The sequence below is a fragment of the Rhopalosiphum maidis genome, chromosome 3 (genome assembly GCF_003676215.2).
Source record: "Rhopalosiphum maidis isolate BTI-1 chromosome 3, ASM367621v3, whole genome shotgun sequence".
NCBI classification, from domain to species: domain Eukaryota; kingdom Metazoa; phylum Arthropoda; class Insecta; order Hemiptera; family Aphididae; genus Rhopalosiphum; species Rhopalosiphum maidis.
Window position 1 is genome coordinate 11492120 of NC_040879.1, and position 15148 is coordinate 11507267.

The window sequence follows — 15148 nt, forward strand, 5'->3', positions numbered from 1 at the left end:
ATTTTTTTTCAGTTTTAGTTTTTAATCTATACCGACTATACTTCTATATACTATATCTATTGTATATATATTTATACTACTATAAAAAATGAAGTCACTTATTTTTGTTCGGGATAAACTCCGAAACTACTTATTCAATCGTCGTGCAGTTTTTTTAAATGAAAGAGAATACCACAGAGAAGGTTTATGGCATAAATTTAGTCAGATAAAGTTAATTAATAATTAAAATAAACGTGTAAATTGTATACCTATATATATATATATACATATTGTGCGGCACGGCGGTCCGCGGGTTTCCAGCTAACTGCAACCTGTTCATCAAATTATATTGTGTTTGATATCGGCGAATAGATATGAGTTGTTCCAAGAAGCTTATCGCACATTTGCACGTAGCCCAACAACATGTATACCGAATATTCGTAATAATATCGCTACACCCGCATGTGTTGTCTCCGTCTTAGAAAAAGAACCGAGAAGGCTACAGTTATTACTAATATATCTCATATGAATATACAAATTTTGTGTACGGCGGATATGATGTATATGATGTACATGTACATGTACATAGATTAAAGATTGTCGACAATCCTGCGACTGATTGTAAAACAGACAATTACAACAGACAACTTTTGATAAAATAAAGGAGAAAACCGCAAACTTTTGGTAAGTTAAAACCGCACAATTTTTAAAATTGTTGTATCCAAAAATCGCACACTTATAATTTTGACCACAAAAAAGGCAATGGACAAATAATATTTTAAAATTATATAATTTATTAAAAATTATTTAAATAAATAAAAAATAAAAATAATGTAATATTATAATCATCTACATAAAAAAAATGTATATAGGTAGTATTCAAATTTAAAATTTGATTGGCTACATTCATACTTTATAATGTGTAAAAATGTAAACAATGTAAAATTGTAAAGTATAAAATTTTTAAAGTTTGATTGGCTGAAATCTATTAGTCTATTACCGACATTTTTTAAAAACTTAATACGATCTCCGTCTATTAACAATTTTTCACAACATTTTAACAAGTTCTCCTAAAAATGTTATCTTATCCGCTATTAAGCAATAAAAATAGTGTGTGGTTTTAACCACTAAATGTTTGCGTCATTTTGTTATACAATGACCGATAAAGTGTGCGGTTTTTGTCTATCGACCTTTTTTAGGGTCGAAATCAAAAGTGTGTGGTTTTCGAATGCAACGAATGCAACCTACACTGCGTGTACTATTATATTATATAATTTATAAGTTATCAATATCAGCTACCTAATATCAGTTATATCATATAATATTGTTATACATTTTAATTTAATAATAATTCTTTTATTATGTAGTTATAATATTTCTTTACTTACTCCACACTATTATCTATATTCTTCTAAATGATGTTATTTTCTCATCATATCAGTTTGATAACTTATAGTTATAATATTATATAAAATTTAGTATATTATTTTATTTACATAGATATCTGTCTTAAGTCATGTAGGAGTTTACATATTTAACTTTTTTTCTGTGTAGTAACTTACACATCACATATTATGTAAGAATTGACGTATCACATATGTAATTCTTTACCTGTTACTCTCGTGTAGAAATTTACGATTCCCCTTTCCGCATATATAGCTTGTAAACCATTAGTCTAAAGGTCCAAACGAGTAGGTAAACGGTACATCGTCCGACCGTATGCGATTTAGAAAATCGTGATAACGGAAGTCGATTTTTATTGTCACCTGGTACAATCTATTACTAATAGTCAATAGAAAATATTTCTGTCCGCAGACGATACGGCGGTAAATCATACACTATTGATCGTTAACGCATGTTAGTCGTTCAGTTATCTCCGGACTTGCATGTTGTCGCTCGTACCGGTACGATTGTGTAGGGAAGATAAAGCGATTTTTTTCACTTTACTTTTATAGAAAACTCGCGTTTATTTTATAAACATAATATTATCAAATTTAGTGTTTCAATAAAAATATGGACGATTGTATAAAAAGACCCGTGTAAAGAAAACCGTTCGGTTCGACCCCGAACTCCAAGTGGCGTTTGAACAGAAAAACGAACCAGATCGCGTTCCTGGCCTAGCTAACCTGTCACACCCTACGGTTCGTCAACGTGAACAGGTATAACGATTGGCTTTGTTGCGACGCTCGCGGCCGCGGCAACAGCCTAGGCCACCCGCACTGCTGCCCAAAAAATCAAACAGACGTGATAGAGCGATTTTTTTTTCTTCACTTTTATCGAAAACTCGTGCTTATTTTATAAACATATTAAATACTCGTATTTTTGAATTTAGTTTTTGGGGTTCACTCTGAGGATGGACAACGGTCGCGAAGACAAGAATCGTAAACGGAAAACCGTTCGGTTCGACCCAGAACTGCAAGTGGTGTTCGTCGAAGCGGAAAACGAACCAGATCGCGTTCCTGGACTATCGTTACTACAGTCGCCAGTCCGTCAACGTGTTAAGGTACATAAATTGGCTTTGTTGCGGCATTCGTGTTCGCAGCAGCAGCAAACTAGGTCACTCGCACTGCCGCCCAAGAACAAACCTGACGGGTTGGCCCTCATTGACCAAATTTTCGAAAAGCCGTTAGAACCATCGCCTCCTTCATCTCCGTCAGCGGTGACACCGTCGTCGTCATCGTCGTCGTCATCGTTGTCGTCACCACCGCCGCCGCCGCCGCCGACGCCGCTGCTGTCCAAGCAGCAGCCGCTACCCAGGCCGAAGCCACGCGCAAATAATTCGTTTTCTGTCACCAGTCGAGATGTGCAACGCTTTAGACGCGATCTAGCGATCGTGGACGGACTGTCTGGTTCCGCCGGCAAACGCGGAAAAGCCGTGCAACCGTCGCGATTTTTCCAACCGCTCTGCATGCACCCGCACGTACCACCGATGATGGTGCCGTCCTCGCCTGCGCAACTGCGGCCACAGCCGTCCACATCGAACGTTGCAGCAGTGGCAGTTGATCTTCGACAGAACACTCACGACAAACCCAGAGCCTTTGAGTGTAAAAGCAAAAAAGGCGGTAACGGTAGCGGCGAGAAGCACATCAGCACTCATGGCATACCGATGGCCCCCGAGTTGCAAAGTGATAAAGCCGGTGAAGGTGGCGACCGCAAACATAAAGGTCGCTGCATGAAACGGAACGGCCGCTGCAAGAAGTGCGACCGCGCGGTCAACCGGCCTAAAGGGGATGGCGGCGATGACGATGGCGGCGGAAGCGACAACGATCACGGATGCGGGATGAAATTTTTGCAATTCACTATCCAGTGCATGGGGTGCACCATCGCGTAGTTTAAGGTATTTTGGGCGACCAATTTTATTATATAATTTTTTTTTATGTATTATAAAATTCATAATATACTCAGCTCGTACCCATATAAGGTTATTTTGGATTTTAATTTTTTAATTTGTAAATTATCTGTATATTTTTCTGACGTTGTCGTTTACTTACGTCGCGTGCGTAATGATATTATTGCTTCTGTACCTTTTTTTATTATTATTTTTTTTTAATATATCCAACACTTTGCGCGTATCTATTTGGTTGTTTTGAATTGTTTTACTTGTATTTTACTTATCCCGTACTGTGATTAGAATATTGTTATATTTTGTTTTTACGTTACAACAGTAATTTGTAGCGTAACTATTATTACAATACTTTGCGTCTATCCACGCAGTTTACGTGGAGTGTTCGGTCGATTAGTCGTACGGCACTTGGACTACAACAGTTATGAAGCGGTTCAACTCTACAGGTTACGCGTTTCAAAACATGTTTTTGAAATTTTGTGTGTCGGTCATGTTACATGATGTCGACGCACGTAAGTACCGTGATTTCGTGTATATATATTTATATAGGTATAATACGTCAAAGGGATGCCAGTCTTAGTTCTTAATTATTGTTGTACACTTGTACAATAATTATAATAATAATGTATTGGTATGTGACATGTGTACAATACATTTTTGGCCCTATACAATAAATAGGTACATCGTCGCCGGTCATCGCTTCAAACACAACAGTTCGGATTTTATTTGCGGCACTTTTTCAGGAAAACCAAATAACTATAATATATATTATCATCTATTTGCGCAGTATCGTCGAAACTATTAAACCGCTGTATAATGATCATAGTAATTTCGTCCATTTTATACGCTGTTCAGTAGTATATATTTATATTATGTAACAGTGGTTTTCAAACGTTTTGACTTGCGACCCAATTTTCTTACCGTACATTTTTTGAGGCCCATTTCAGTTTTATATTAGCCAAAAAAAAAGTTCAAATTGCTTAATAGGTAATATTCAATTGTTATTATATGTATATTATATATGAAATTATTTTTTTCAAAATCATACCTAACATACATTACCAATATATTATAATATTAGGTATATAATATATATTAATATCGTTTTTTAAATTTTAAACAGTAGACTTATTGCGATCCAATCTTAAAGCTTACACGACCCAAAATTGGGTCGCAAATCATATTAAGACCTACATTGTAACATAATATAAAACAATAATGCATACATTTCTGTATTTATTTAAAATTATAATCAATTTTCTCGTATTTCATATTATATATATATATTATATAACACAATAAAATGAACATAACAAATGATAAAACTAAATTAAAACTAAAAATAAATTTATACAACAATTTTGTAATGCGGATAATTGACAGGTTGGATAGTTATTGACGTGTCGGTAATCAATTATATTTTATAAAATTCCTAAAATGTTAAATATTCATTCTTAAGATTTGAAAATTTAATATAATGTTCTTCACAATTAGTTATTAGTGTTATTACTGACATAAAAAAATATTTTTAGAGTTAGACTCAACACTATTATAACAGAGTATAGAGTTATAGTTATATAGTATTTTTAACATCTCTAATATTTTCTTGTTTCCACAAAAAACTTTAATATTTAAAATAGAAATTAATTTGGATGATGTGTTTTCAAATACTATTCCAAAATTAGTACAATACTACAATTAGTATGGCAATCAATATCTATCTATAATGTATACAAATAATAATAATTCATTATTATAATTATATTTACATATTATGTGTAAATGTAGTACTTTGTTTGAAATAATTCACATTTAAAATTTTTTTTTCAGTTTTGGTTTTTAATAATATGATATAAATGCATTATAGTGGACAACGAAAGTTAGGCCCTACCCTACAAGCTGAAGCTAGGTTTACAAGAGGCAAGAGATACTGTATGTCCTATTTTTCATATGTCCTGCCAATTGCGAATTTTAGAGAATCGATTATAAGGAGATATTATTAAATTGTAAGTAATAATAAAATACTAATAATATAATAAATGCAATAGTTTTAGAAAAAAATTATATTAATCTACCATAATATTTAAATTGAAATAAATAATTGTAATACATATGTATATCAAAAAATATATTAAGAAGTATACTTAATGATACTGATTGACATTCTGATAGACAGCTAGTTTTCGCTCAGAATCGTTTTTTGTACATAATATCATTAAAATCAAATTTAACACACGCCATAATAGTGACCTACTCGATAACAAATGTACAGCAGAGCGTATCCACTTGTCTACTATTCTTCGTTTGAATATCGAATTTCGACAACAATATTATTTCATGTATTTTCATTAAGTTATAAATAATAATAAACTTTGTGAAGAAAACGCATGAAAAATGTATATAAAATCTCAATACTTTTCACAAATTTTTTTGTCAGATCGATAAAAATTAAAAACGCATTTGAATGAATATTTAAAATGTTTTTAAACAACTCTAAAATAGTCTAAAGCTCTAAAGGTTTTAAGAATATAAATTAATATGAGAGTAAACGTAATAAAAATATCATCTCTACGATTTCTGAATCAAAACATTTAAAACAAAAATAGGTTTTTCTTATAATTGGGATAGTACTGGAATTTTCTTAGTTAAAAACCTTCTAGATATATCAAATATTCTGCTTAGAACCAACCTTAATCTTAATATTTGTATACAATTTTAACATATTATACTTTATATAAGACACAAATTTGATCAATATTTAAATTGGTATAAAATCTAAAAATCACTGCAACCATGGCAAAAATTGTCAAACATTTATATAAGTAATTTACGTTAATTAAATACTTTCGTCAACACTAATAATTTATAGCCAATATCTTTTATGTATATTGTTATTTAATACAACCTTCAAAGAATTAAAGCGCAATAGTCCGTTTTAAATTTGTATTATCAACGTAACATTGTATATTATTAAATAGTAAATTGATATATGTACCTACTGTGAAAAACTTGATGCAATGTTGTAACAAATATAATATAATATTAGTTTAACGACCAATTAGCTGATATTTTAACTAATAATTTTTGTAACCAAAGCTTTAGCTTAAGTAAAAACCGAGCTGATAACGGATTTTTCGAATGTCTATTCTAAATTAAACATTTTTTCCGTTTTATTTTGAATACTATATTTTATTCTAGATATTGTTTTAGTACTAGTAGTCTACACAGTCTACACTATTATTATTATTATTATTATTATTATTATTCAATTTTCAATTTATTATCGATTTTATTAGAATAATAGTTTTTTCGTCAATAATGCTCCTAATTTTGATATTTTCGTTTTAAAACTAGTTGGTATACCTAATTATGTGCGTAATAGGTAAGTAAGTTTAAAACAAAAAAAGATTTTCATCGTTTTTTAATTAAATGCCATACAGTGTCACATTATGATAATGATAATGATGATTGATAATAGTGTATTCCGCCAAGTTTCGAATGCCGCATATTCCGTCGCGTATATCTGTAAAATATCTAAAAATTATGGTTTATAATCGCATTAGCCATTTTTTCAAAAAATTACAAAACCTTGATGTCCAAGGAGCTGAACAACCTTTTTTTCTAGTTGTAGTTTTTAGTATAGATTAGAATGATTAGATCATAGAATATTAGAATAAAGATAAACAATTCTTGTTTCTTATTAACAAAATGTTACGTTTAAATTTAAAAAATTTAGAAAAACTATATATTTCATTAATTCATTTTTCTTATTATTGTTTATATATATATATATATATATATATATATATTATTATTATTATTATTTAATTCAGAACTACTATCACTACAGTAACGCAGGTATAATATACTTTATATTTTACGGGTCTAGATATATTGATTAATTTTCCAAAGAGTCGTCGGTTGCATGTTAAAGAGCCGCAAGTTTCCGACTCCTGGCCTAGGCCCTAATTAAAATCAGTTACTTTTTTTCGTATGAAATTTAGAATCACAGACCTTCAACAACTGTATTAACAATGATGTATACAAATGACAATTCTTTAATACTTTAATATTACATACCTTTGTGAATGAATTTTTACTTACATTTCATAAATATAAATTAAAGTAATTGTATTTAGTAATGAACAGATGAATATGTTTTACTCAACTTTGATGCAATGATTTGGGATAAATTTGTTTATTTATTTTCATCCAGTAATTAGTACTCAATAAAGGTAATAATAAAAAACTAAAAGATTTTTTCCTTATTAGACAATACTAGTAGGTTAACCCACAATAAAAAGACCAAAGATGTTATTTGTTCGAACTTCATTAATTCAATTATTATAATTTAAAAAAATTCAATTTATTCCGCAATTTATAATGTTTTATGACTTTATTATATATCGTACATATTTTTCAGGGGGGCTGGTGAGGGAGCTAAACTGTTTTCTGGGGGGGCTAGGGCCCCATCTCCCCCCTTGGCACCGTGCCTGAACCCCAAAAAATAATTAAACTATTATATAAATAATAATAAACTTTGATAACTTCATTGAGTAATCAAATGAAATAAAGAAATATAACTAATTAAACATAATAATAAATATTATTCAATTAATATTAACAGTAAGAATGGAAATATTTTAATTAATCATTTATTTTACCATCATATTATAGTAGACATGTATGGTAGTTAATATCAATTTCAAAAGTAAAATAATATGACCATTAGGTATTTGTTGTACGCATGTCTAAGACGGAGACAACACGTGCGGGCGCGAAATCCTCTTAAGTTAATTTGGATAACCGTGCTTCAAATACCACCACACACCTTTGGGCTTAGGCTCCCTCTCAACGTCTGAAATTTGTCGGAAAATTATTGTGTTATTGTTTTTATAAAGAAAAAGTGGTTTGATATTGGATACTGCCTTATACATATGTATATGTATAAGTAACAAAATGTATAGCCTTAACATTATACATTAACTTTATACAATTACACAGTGAATAATAACTTATATTTCGTAATCAATTATAATGATTATGTTAGCGAACTATTTATTTTTTTTCTCTAGCCCACAGCCCACGCGTAACACAAAATAATTTTTAGAGTATATATTAGTAATCATAGAGTAAAATCACCCATAAAAAAAATAAAATAATATTTTTGAAGGTTTAACATGATATTTATTAACCTAAATAATTTTTTGATTTAATGTATTATTCATTTAAACTTAAAATGTTTTTATATTTTATTTCAATTAATAATTAAGCATAAAATCGGTATATTAAAAATGTATCAATAAAAGATTTTATTCGAAGCACTAAGATAATATACTTAAAAATCAATCATAATAAAATTTTACGTGAATGTGTTTTTTTTGTGTAGTATGTTGGTCTAAGACCTAAGTACAGTGGTCGGCAACCGATGGGTCCCGGACCGCATCCGGCTCGCGACGCTATTGTATACGGCCCGCTTTAAGTGTTAGAACGACAAAATTATTTTTATTCATTTCATTATTTCAAAGTTTAAGAAAGTGTTTTTTTTTCATAGTAAATAATTTAAAAATGTAATATTTTTATTTTTATCCGGCCCGCAAATTCTTTTTAATTCATAAATGTGGCACGTGAATCCAAAAAGATTTCCGACCTCTGAGTGTGAATACAATAATGTTCCACTGACATTTTATTTTCTATTCGCTTGTATTATAAGTTATAATTTATTGATTATTTTATTATTTTAAATAATACTACTATTTGTTATTGTCTTAAAAGCTTATACTAACGTACCGTTGACTAGTGTATTTAGAGTCATAAATCGATAAAAATTAATCTAAATTATATATTGATGTGTCAATTATAAAATTATACGTACAGTGCGACTAATGGTCAACTGTCATTATATTTATGGAATTACATGTATCGAAAAATGTCTGAGACACTTCATATTAAATGTTTAACTTTTTTTACTTGTATAATGTAATACATACTCAAAATAAAAATAAATCTAAAAATAACGGACAAAAAGAATGTCCACCTGTTATGTATACGTAATATAAAACTGCTATAACTAAGCCGAAGTAACTTTATTATTATAGTAGTTATTATAGTATTATAGTACCCTAGAGAAATTTTGAATACAATTTTCAATTTTAGGTATAAATAATTAAAAATATTAGGAATTTGGAACTACAAAATTATTTGCAAATTTTTGCAAATTTGTCTACTACAATTCACTAATTTTGTGTATAAAAAATACTAAAATAAATATTTGAATAAATATGTCAAAAATCTACAATAATTTGTTTTTATATTATATCAAAAAAAAAAAAAAATAAATAAATAAATAATTTTATTTAAATAAAAATACCATATTTTCCTTAGTTGTTTTATTATTTTTCACGGTTATTTCGAAAAATACTAGAAATTTGAAAAATTACTTACGAAAAATGCATAACAGTGGTGCGCTCAATACCTAAAAACATGATGTGTCAGACATTGCGGGTAAGATTATGAAGTCTTAATAAAATTATTATTTATTATCCTGAGTTATCCAATATTTGCAGTTGTTTACATTATTATCATTCGTCATTTCATCAATGCCATCGACCCACGATCGTTGTATTATTACATAAAAATTTGATTTCACATAATATAACGAGCTGTTAATTTATTGAGTTGATATTTGATTGAGTACCATTTTATTTTACTAAATACTCACAGTCTCACCGATAGCCCAATAATAGGCTTATCCACAGGATATCTTCTCGGAAAGGGTTATGAAAAAAGTTACTATTATATTTATATTAATTTTTTAAGTATACAAAGAGAGTTTATTAACTAGTTTTTTAGTCATACATAATACTTCCTTTTAATCCGATAAAACCAATATTTTACCTAGATGCAGAAAAAGGCAATTTGGGTGTATTGAAACTCCTTTATCCCTTGCAAACGGGTCTAACCTAATCTTTCTAGCTGACATTGTAATAAGAACCAAGTTATAGTAGGCATATACCTACCAACAATTTTCTGGTAATAATATATTAATAAGAATTTAGGGTATTGCTAAAATTTGCTTTCTAATAATTAATAAAATTATTATGTATATAAACAGCTCGAAAAGAAAATATCTAGAAAATTAGTTCATATGCAGGAAATGCTTACATAAATATTTTGTGAAAATGTTAAGTATCTATAAGGTTATTCGTATTGTTCTATACTCATAAAAGAAAAACTGATTTTATGAAATATTGGTTTTACTCAAAAATTCTCGTTAATTTTGATTTTTTTTAAATAATGCGTCCGCTAATGGGAGGTGTCCGTCTTGAGTGGTTTCAATGTATAATAATATTATAGATAACAACATAATTATTAGACATAAATGATCACGATGCAGAGATATTCCCACGACCGAATTAAAGTTGATGATGACAGAAGGTAGGAGGTTACTCAGGACGCGACAGGTAGCTATCATCTCCGCCGCCGCAGTGTCGTTTACTAGAAATATTGGTCCTGTGCATGCACGTACGTGAGTAATATACATCGAGTTGTCGTGTCGAGAATAATTATTGTCCCTTTCTTAATTCAAACAAAAAATGTAAAAACGGGCAACCCGGGTACACTCATAGAAGTATTTGGAACACTGTGAAAAAAATTTTAAAAAAGTGCAATAGTCATTCAGAAACTCGGTACATAAAAAGGTTTGTTCTTTTATATTTATCCATGTATAATACAGAAGGAGATTACTTTTGATTACAAACAATTTATTCTAAACAGTTAGTGCCTTTATTTTTGAGTAGCACTCGAAACAACGCATTTTTATTTTCGGTCGTAATATTTTCGAGTAGGTAACTATTTATTTTTTGACGTAGCCCATTCGGCTCCCGTTTTCCTAAACAGCTTCCCTTTCACAAAAAAGTAAATTTCCAAACGGCTCCGGTTTTAAAAATAACACAAATTTCTCCTCACTTTATATAAACTGTCTCAAAAGAGGTATGGTTAAATATGTGTTGGTGAACACTAAGTAAATTACAAAAAATTATATAAAAATTTTTTTGGCACAATTTTTTTATTTACTTCATACGGATATTTTTAGCGAGTACACGAGTACGTATAATATATAATTTCGGTATAGAAATTATGTTCAATGATTCGATATTTTCGATATTGTCAATATATCTTATATTTTCGGTATTCAGTTGTATACATTTTAAATTAAAAAATACGATATACCGGCGGTATACAGTGCTCGATAGTAATACGTCCTACATGTTACGGTAAAAAAAAATAACAATCAACATGCATAATTTATTCAATTTACTAAATAGATAACAAAATTAATGATTGTTGTTTTTGAAATAAAAAATCGTAAAATAAATTCGTTTACTTATACTAGAGACTTAGAGGAGCTCAAATTGGTATACCGGTATTACCGAAGCGGTTTGGAAATTTAGCTGTTTGTAATTTTTTTTTCGACGGGAGCCGTTTGAGACGCGCTGTTATTTTTTTATACATGTATCGTTTATACAGAGATAGGTTTACGAAACCTATAATACGAAATACCTAATACGAAATTTAAATGTTTGTACTTACCCGTATTAATACGTATTAGTTTACTGAATGATTATTGCATTTCGTATTTACAGTTTAAAACGTACATTGTCCAGCAATTATTATAGTACACCTTTATGTATAGATTAAAGGTTGTCGACAAGCCTATGCGGGGTGCGACTAACTGAAAAACAGACAATTAAATTTGACGCCTAGGATTTCTTTTAATATTTTAAACGGGTTTTTTCTTTTTGTTTTTATCATGAGTAGAAAGTGTATGCAGTTAAATGGTACATAGTGTTTTAAGTGGACTCGCTACTGTCGTAAATTTGAGCTCAAAAGACGTTTAAGTTTTGACAAAATTAAAGTTAGTTTAAGATGTTCGATTTTGGTTCTGAAAAAAACTCTAAACTCAGCAAAAAAATGTCTATATATCGTACGGAATACTTTGTAACAATTAAATCTTATATTCTAATGAAGTGGTTATAAAAACCTAAGAAAATATGAATTTTTTCAAAACATAATATTAAATTTAAAATTAAAATTAAAACCTATCATACGATATACGATCTACAGATATTTTTCTGCTGAATTTAAATATTTTTTCAGAATTAAGATCAGACAACGTTACCAAACTTTAATTTTGTCAAATCAATAAGTAAGTTGTCATCAAATTCGTGTACTGTATTTTTATTGTTATCGAATAATTAATATGTGTGTGCGCGTACGAGAGTTGGTAACCGTCGGTGACTCCGACAGTCCAGCCGGTACTCGCTTTGCATATCACTTAAGCTAATAATCATTTACAAATAACACATGGATCTCGGGCGACTAAAACATGATTATGAATTGCATAAATGTTGTCCCTTTAATAATAACCGTAGCGAGGCCCTTAAAAAACAACGGGGAAAATTATTAATTTTTGGAGATGTGTGTATAGAAGTGCAATTAAACGCAATGATTTAAAAACTACTCTCACAGGCCGCTTAACATGGATTAATATGGCACTGAATTGTACCTAAAGGTACTAATATATTTATATATATATAAGTATATCTGTATATTGTATATATGCACACGTAGTAAAAAAAAATGTCAAGGAGGATAACACCTAAACCCCACTTTTCACATAGCTTGTGGTCTAAAGGTCCAAACGAGTAGGTAAACGGTACATTGTCCGGGCGGATACGATGTCGCAAATCGTGATAATGGATGTCGATTTTTATTGTCACCTGATACAATCGGATCGATTTCTTATAGCCAATAGAAAAGATTTCTGACCGGCAGACGATACAGCGGTAAATCATACACTGTTGATCGTGAACGCATGTTAGTCGTTCAGTTATCTCCGGACTTGCGTGTTGCCACTCGTACCGGTACGATTGTGTAGAGACGATTATTTTTCTTTTTACTTTTTAAGAAACTTCGCGTTTATTTTATAATCATATTATTTTAATAATATAATCAAATTTAGTGTACTATAAGCATGGAAGATTGCACGAAAAAGACCGGCGCAAAGAAAACCGTTCGGTTCAACCCCGAACTGCAAGTGGTGTTTGCCGAACAAGATGAACCAGATCGCGTTCCTGGCCTAGCTAACCTGTCACGGCCTACGCTTCTTCAGCATGGACAGGTACACCGATTGGGTTTGTTGCGGCGCTCGCGGCCGCGACAACAGCCTAGGCCGCCCGCACTACTGCCCAAGAAATCAACGGACGTGTTGGCGCTCATTAACGGCTTATTGGATAAGCCGTTAGAGAAATCGCCGACATCGTCGCCACCGTCCTCGCCGTCGTCGGTCGCACCGTCCTCGCCGTCGTCGATCGCACCGTCCTCGCCGACATCGTCGCCACCGTCGTCGGTCGCACCGTCCTCGCCGTCGTCGGTCGCACCGTCGTCGCCTTCGTCGGTCGCACCGTCCTCGCCGTCGTCGTCGCCACCGCCGCTGCTACCCAAGCAGCAGACGCTTCCGAAGCCAAAGCTGCTACCCAAGCCGAAGGTGCTACCCGAACCGCAGCCGCGGCCGCGCTCAAAAAAGCCGGTCTCATGTCGGGGTAAGCATCGTGTTAGACATGTTACGATCGATGATGGACCGTCCGGTACGGACGAACTGCCCGCCAGAAGCGGATTTTTAAAGCCGCTTTGCGTAAATCATCCCGTACCACCGACGATGGCGCCGCCCCCACCCGTGCCACCGAGGATGGTGCCGTTCCCGCCCGTGCCGCGGCTGCCGCAGCCGTCAACGTCAAGCGACGCCACACCAATGGGAAACGTTACTGACGGTATAACCGTGGTCACCGAGTACCAAAATGATAAAGCCGGCGGTAGCGACGGCAAACACAAAGGTCGCTGCAAACCACGGGACGGCCGCTGTAAAAAGTGTGACGGTGTGGCCAACCAGTCACAAGGGGATGACGGCGATGGCAGCGAAAGTGACGACCACCACGGGTGCGGGATGCGATGTGTGCGGTTCACAGTGGAGTGCATGGGGTGCACCATCTCATAGTTGATATACGGTATTTCGGGCGACCAAATTTTTTTTTTTTTTTCTATATTTCATAATTTTGTGTCCTGTTAGATTATTTAAATTTTTTTTTACCTGTGTAATTTATTTGTAAATATTGTTGACATTGTATTATACTTACGTCGCGTTGGTTCATACAACGCGTACGTAATGATATTAATTTTATTATTGTTATTACCTTTTTTATTATTTGTTTTTTTTTTAATATACCCAACAATTTTCTCGTACCTATATGGTTGTTTGATTTTTTTTTACTTGTATTTTACTTATCCCGTACTGTTATAAGAATACTATTATATTTGGTTTTTACATTACGACAGTTATTTGTAGCGTACCTGTTTCTACAATTCTACGTGTCTTTAGCGCAGTTTACGCGCAGTGTTAGGTCGATAAGTAGTGCGACATTTGGACTACAACAGGTATGAAGCGGCGCGACTCTACAGTGTATACGTTTCAAAACATGTTTTTGAATTTTTTTTCTGACGAGTTTATACTCAAGTATATTTGTAATATAATGGATACTCCATACGAAAAACCATTTTAATCGCTAGTTAGTGTAATTCCATACCATGTCGTGTGATGTCGACGCATGTAAGTACTGTGATTTCGTGTATATACATGAGGTATAATACATCAAAGGTATGCCAGTCTTAGTTCTTAATTATTGCTGTACACTTGTACAACAATAATCATAATATATAGGTATATGATGTGTGTACAATACATTGTAGGTACCAATACAATAAATAGGT

General features: G+C 32.0%; 1 protein-coding gene across 1 annotated transcript; it reads left to right on the forward strand.

Moving 5' to 3' along the window:
- Window positions 1-13358: 13358 nt before the first annotated feature.
- On the forward strand, window positions 13359-14378 carry LOC113559716 (vegetative cell wall protein gp1-like). The gene has a single exon (XM_026965460.1). It carries the CDS (start codon window positions 13359-13361, stop codon window positions 14376-14378), a length of 1020 nt encoding a protein of 339 aa, XP_026821261.1.
- The last annotated feature ends 770 nt before the right edge of the window (window positions 14379-15148 follow it).